Raw genomic sequence first — 6,959 nt, 5'->3', positions numbered from 1 at the left:
AGGGGGGAGAGGGGCGGATGAGAGGTACGCATATTAAACATATTAAACGATATTGTACGCGTTTTATGATTCAAGAAAATGGCACAAATTATGAAAGTTCAGAAAGGCTTTCTTTTTCAGGGGCTGCCAGACAAAGAAAATAATTTTGATTTTTCTCAGAGCAAGGCAGAGAAGCCTTTACAGTAGCCTACACTTTGTACAAATATAAATATGTGAGGCAGCGTGGTAGAATCAGGCTCTCGTCAATTTTTGGGCATGTAGAGTTATTGGTACCATCTTGAAGCTTGTTCACTTGTCTTTATTTGAATTTTAAAAAATATTCATTTATCTTAAATACAAGTCAAGATATTTGCAAAAGAAGGAGGTGGGAGTCACCTGTTTTCAGAGGTAAAGTTAGTGAGAAAATGGCAGCCAAAGACTAGTTATTTCCTTAGCTTCAGAGTCCGGGGTAACTGAAAATGTACATTTTTTCTGCCTTTAATCAACGTTTTTCAGAAAAATCCACACAGAAATGAGTTCTTTAATGTTCATGAAAGGTGTTGAGCCAAAAAACAAAAATTTGATAAAAATTCACAAACCTGCGGAAAAATGCAAGTTGAGTCACTTTGATTATTTTGACGAGAGCCTGATTCCACCACGCTGCTTCACATAGGTCATTCAGCAGTCAGAGAGACAAAGTACTATGTGTGCGCTCGTGAAAATCACCAGAAAATTCAAAACAGTCGGGCACAGATAACGCAAACACGGAAAACTCGAAATCACGGATAGATCTAGCTCGTATAATTGGGCCATTGCCCGACTGAGATGTCTTTACTTTTTCTTTAGCGGTTCACCTGAATTTTGAATGTGTCGAACACAATTGTGTCACGACACAGAGGAATCAGGCGCTCTTCAATTTTTGGGCATTTCGAGTTATTGTTACTTAACTTGTTTATTTGTCTGTCTTTCGAAGAAAAAAAAATACGACCTATATCATGAACAGAAGTCGAGACATTTGCGACTGAAGGAGGCAGGAACAGCCAGGTTTCAGCGGAAAAAAAATTAACAAAAAAATGGTCCTCAAAATTCGGCGACTTTCATAGATTGAGAGCCCTTGGAAACTGAAAATTTATGTTTCTAGTGCCTTTAATCAACATTTTTCAATAAAACACACACAGGAATGTGTTCTTAAATGGATATCAAATGTGTTATGCCAAAAAACAAAAATTCGATAAAAATTGCCATACCGCCAGAAAAATGCCGATTTCTTCGATTTCATTATTTTGACGAGTGCTTGATTTCACCACGATGCCTCACATGTATAAATCAGCGCCGCGTATGAGTTATCCGTGCCCCGCCTTAAATAAAATGTATAATATATGCGTGTGTGTGTATATAATATATGTGTGTACAAGTTCACAGCCATGGGATCCAACACAGTTCTCTAGAGATACTTTATCTAAAGGTAATGTACTTGCTCTTTCATGCTTTATTTATACATGGTTTAAACTTCAGAGCCCTTTCACGCTATATTTATGCATGGTTTAAACTTCAGAGCCCTTTCATGCTTTATTTATGCATGGTTTAAACTTCAGAGCCCTTTCATGCTTTATTTATGCATGGTTTAAAAAACTCCAGAGCCCTTTCACGCTTTATTTATGCACGGTTCACACCCCAGATAAGAAAAGATGCGCCCCCTAGGTAGGAGGAAAGAGACAGTGTTTGTACCAGCGCCTGTGTTATAAATTCATATACTACAACATGTAAATAGCATTTTGTCAACAATATCACAAACATCATTTTCATCAGAGTTCTGCGACACTTGCAAAACATATATATATATAAAAAACATATATATATATATAAAAAACATATATATATATAAAGAACATATAAGTGCAGAAGATTAGCGGTGTTATTAGAGAGTAACATAAATTGAAAACATATTCTAATGTGGGTATTTTATTTTACTCCACCATCCACACAATTTAGATCATTTAGGAGGCGGGCTTCCGAACCAGCTTGTCAGACAGGGCCAACCCGGGCCGAGCGGGATACAACATCCAAGCAAAGATTTTTCACGTAGTGTGACCATGAAACAGCGCGGTGAGCCAGTTGCGCAAATGTCACGATTTTTACAAGTCCAAAAAATATTTGAAACCTCATATCTCAGGTGTTTGTTGATGGATTTTGATCATTCTTTTTTTTTTTTACAGTTCTTGTTACACCGAGTATTATTTGTAAATTATAGTCTTGTTACGGTATTCTTAAAAAAAAAAGTTCACTTGTGGTACCTAAAATAAGGACAGAGGTACTTAATAAAAATTTCTCCCCACTCAGAAATCAAACTGGAGTGTCCTGTGTACGACAGCGAAGAACCTAACCACTCCACCACAGACACCAGAGCAGCTTACATCAGACTTTCCACAGAGATATATATATATATATAGACACACAAGGCATTGTTCATCAGACAGAGACCAGGAGAAACTAGAACTGATCCTTTCACAAAAACTTGTACTATTAGAAAAACAATTTGGATCTCAACTTAAGATTTAGCAACAGTAGTACATGTACCGCATTGGCAACACAAATAAGGCATGTAAGTGCTGAAGATTAGACGCGTTACAAGAGAGTAACAAACAAAATAAAAGGAGGAGGAGAGATAAGTTTTAGTTTTAGTAGAGGTTTTAGTTTTAGTTTTAGTAGAGGTTTTAGTTTTAGTTTTAGTAGAGGTTTTACGGCGCTCGCAACTGCATAAGGTCATATGAGCGCCAGAAGATTAGAGGTGTTACAAGAGAATAACAAACATAAAAAAAGAAGAAGGGGAGATAAGGACGATAGATGTTTGATAGAAAAGAAGAAGCAAACCACACCAGAGCACCTCCCAACCACCCACAGGAGAGATAAGATGTCACTGAAGAGTAACATACAAAGAAAAAAGGAGAAAAGATAAGGACGATGGACATTTAACAAGAAAGAAGGAGCAAACCACACCGGAGCACCCACCAACCACTCACTTTTTGACATCAGAACCCTTCCCCCACAGCTCCCAGCACAACAGTTGTAAATAGGAGGTCATGGCACCGGACAACATCACACTCGGCGCTAAACCAGTCTAAACGAAATTACAACACTTGTGTATTTAGTGTAGAGTGCTTCAATCACAACAATGTAAATAGCATACAAAAGAACGAATATGTTCACAAAACAAAACGATATAAGAAAGGTAAAACATTTTCTGTTACTGTCTCACACACACACATAGCCTGCACACACACACACACACACACATACACACACACACACACATCTGAGTTGAGGTAACTTGACAGGAGAGGCAACATTGCCCCATTTCCGGATCCCACGATCAGACTCCCCCATTATCAGACATTCCGATCCCATTATCAGACATTCCGTGTGGGTCCCATTATCACACATTCCGTCCGGGTCCCATTATCACACATTCCGGGTCCCATTATCAAAATTATTATTCTCACAATCACATGTTCTCACATTCAAACATTTTCGAATCTTAAAAGTGAGCGCAAACACGCAGACTAGAAACGAACAAGTAAGAGAAAATCATATTCTGTACAGTGACTGGCCATCCTGGCCCAGCAGTTGAGCCCAACCAGAACAAACTAAATTTATACCGTCTAGCACGAACATAGTGCAGCCAACACATGCAAAGCAGAACATACACATAGCGAACACACACAGAGAAACATGCACATTGCGAACACACACAAGGAGAAACACGCACATAGCGAACACACACGACGGAAAGCATTCACATAGTGAACACACAAAGAGAAATATGCACATTGCGAACACACAAAAAATGGAACACGCACATTGCGAACACACACAGAATGAAACATGCCCATAGCGAACACACACAAAATGAAACTCACATATTGCGAACACACACAGAATGAAACATGCCCAAAGCGAACACACACAGAATGAAGGACGCACAAAGCAAACACACTCAAGGAGAAACTCACACATTGCGAACACACACAGAATGAAACATGCACATTGCGAACACACACAAAATGAAACACGCACATAGCGAACACACACAAGGAGAAACACGCACATAGCGAACACACACAAAATGAAACACGCACATAGCGAACACACACAAGGAGAAACACGCACATAGCGAACACACACAAAATGAAACACGTACATAGCCAACATGTACAAATAGAAACAAGTACGTAGCAAACACAAACAAAGCGAAACATGCACATAAGGAACACACGTACATAGCAAACAGGTTTTCAGGTCCCACAGTTTTTCTTTTACATGTGTACATTCTTCATATTCAAAGCACGTACATAGCAACACTCCCACATAACGAAAAGATTTTCCCTATCTCGCCGATTTAACTATGCACATGCAAGACTGTCATTCTTTTGGCAGATGAAAAAAAAAACCCAAACAAAAACAAAGGAAAAACTGTAAGCCAGTCAACTCTCTCACTTCTGTTACATAACATGAGAGAGTGAACACATAAATGTGACGGTGCTGTTTTTCCTCTGCGGTCTTTATGTCACGTATCTTTCTCAATCTCAATCAAGATGAGGTAATCAAGTATAAAAATAGAAAAAAAAACTAGGCCTACTATTTTTTTCCATGGTCCATTAACTTTGCGGATAATTTCATTTATAATAAACAATTGAGACAAAGTAATTTATATAAATATGAGATGATCAGCTTAATTAAAAAGTACAACCTGCTGGTCCACTAATTTTGTCTCTCACAAACAATTCATACAAAGTCATTCAGATGACGGAATCCACCTAGAAAAATACAAAGGTTAAAAAAAAACCCCGAACCAAATAACCCCCCCCCCCCCCCCCCGTCTTTTCCAGAAAACACACAGTGGAAACGAAGTCGTCTACTCAAAACGTGAACTGTTATACGCATTGACATGTCTGCCGCGCCAAGGCAGACCGACATAGCTGTAAAAATCATTAATTTTTGCATCTTTGTTTAAATGGATGCTTATACCCATTTTGCATCTTGTGTCTGAGGCAGGAAGACGTATCTGCTCTACAAATAGGATATTTCACTAAGGAAAAAAACAGACGTAACCAAAGGGCCGTGTCAATATTTCCAATGGCAGCGCGACTTAACTCAAAATCATAAAAAGAGCAGATACGTCGCTCTGCCTTTGCACGGCAGATGTGCTCTAACGTGTCCAACAGCAGCACAGTTACGTAGATCAACTTGTCTTTTGCTGTATAATTTTTCACCAACGTTCTGAGAATCCTCGACAAAAAATATTTCCTTGAGACAAGAACAGAAATCCGCTGGAACTTATTAATTATGAATGAAATCTTTTTGAAACAAAACAGTCAAAAAAAGTTGTTGTTTTTTTCTAGAGAAAGACACAAGGTTAGAGCAGAACGCCATCAATATATTCAGTAATGGGATTATCCCATCCGAGGAACATAACTGTATTTTATAAAAATCATAATACAGACTTCAACATAAGTTAAGGACCACTTGCACATTTGGCTAAAATTCCCCAAGGATTCGCGTGCTGTACGTGGTGGTTTTTCCACTTTAGGAAGCTTTGCAGTACGCATTGGTAACCCATTGACACTTTCAGAGCAATACATTTTGAAACACTCCCTGCTGTCTTTTTTTCATATTTTTTTAGAATCAGGGCAGTCTGTAAAGGTGGTCCTTAACTCATGTTGAAGTCTGTACATATCCCAACAGGACGGCAGCTATCACTCCCCATCTCGTAATGGTCGTAAAGCACATAGGGCATGCTGCAGTGCAAGGATATGTGCTAGATAAAGGCAACTATTCTCCTTATCATTATTATTATACTTGTTATTATTATTATTATTTTCATCATTATTATCATTATTATCATCTACTCCTTACCAATATTTTCATCATTATTATCATTATTATCATCTACTCCTTACCAATATTTTCATCATTATTATCATTATTATCATCTACTCCTTACCAATATTTTCATCATTTTTATCATCTACTCCTTAACAATATTTTCATCATTATTATCATTATTATCATCTACTCCTTACCAATATTTTCATCATTATTATCATTATTATCATCTACTCCTTACCAATATTTTCATCATTATTATCATTATTATCATCTACTCCTTACCAATATTTTCATCATTATTATCATCTACTCCTTAACAACATTTTCATAATTATTATCATCTACTCCTTACCAATATTTTCATCATTATTATCATTATTATCATCTACTCCTTAACAATATTTTCATAATTATTATCATTATTATCATCTACTCCTCAACAATCCTTCATGAGCCGTTTCCACCGGTCAGCGAGCGACTACTGGACTTGTCCGACTGCCCGTTGAGCTGGGAATGCTGGGAGGAGGTCATTGCGTCCGAGTCGGCCGAGTCGATGGAGGTGAGGCTGGAGGTGGACATGAGCGGCCTCTGCTGCCGCCGGATGTTCCAGTTGAGGCAGACGGCCAGACCGTCAAACCAGTCCTCGATCTGGTCCACGGCGCAGATGGAAGGCACGGGGTAGGCTGCTGTCGTGATGCGGAGGCTGGGGGAGAGACGAGGGACGGACTAAATATAGTAACATTGCGACATACGAGATAAACACACGGGGATGAACTAAATATAGTAACACACGACGCACGAGATAAACACACGGGGATGAATTAAATATAGTAACACACGACACACACAGAAGGCACGGTGTGGGCTGCCGCTGTGATGCAGAGGTTCGGAGGGAGACGGGGGATAGGTTATATATAGTAACACACGACACAGAGATAAACACACAGGGATGAACTAAATAACGTAACACATGACACAGAAGTGAAAAAGTGTATATGACAAGCTCACCTGTCTCCCTGGTGCATCTCCTGTCTGTCGCGGCCGTCAAATGACACCATGGCTGTGCCGCGTGCCTCAGGACTGAGCATCACCTG

At 39.0% G+C, this 6,959-nt stretch overlaps 1 protein-coding gene across 1 annotated transcript in view; it reads right to left on the bottom strand.

Moving 5' to 3' along the window:
• Positions 1-6,185: 6,185 nt before the first annotated feature.
• The window catches only part of LOC101848851, a gene marked incomplete at its 5' end in the record, with an annotated part of 22,097 nt that continues 21,323 nt past the window's right edge, over positions 6,186-6,959 (bottom strand). Inside the window, 2 exon segments of the mRNA XM_013089444.2 lie at positions 6,186-6,568; positions 6,874-6,956. Of these exon segments, the coding sequence (XP_012944898.1) occupies positions 6,313-6,568; positions 6,874-6,956 (339 nt within the window).

The sequence above is a fragment of the Aplysia californica genome, unplaced genomic scaffold (genome assembly GCF_000002075.1).
Source record: "Aplysia californica isolate F4 #8 unplaced genomic scaffold, AplCal3.0 scaffold00952, whole genome shotgun sequence".
Taxonomy (NCBI): Eukaryota; Metazoa; Mollusca; class Gastropoda; order Aplysiida; family Aplysiidae; genus Aplysia; species Aplysia californica.
The sequence above is the reverse complement of the archived record's forward strand: the minus strand, read 5'-3'. Positions and strand labels throughout refer to the sequence as shown.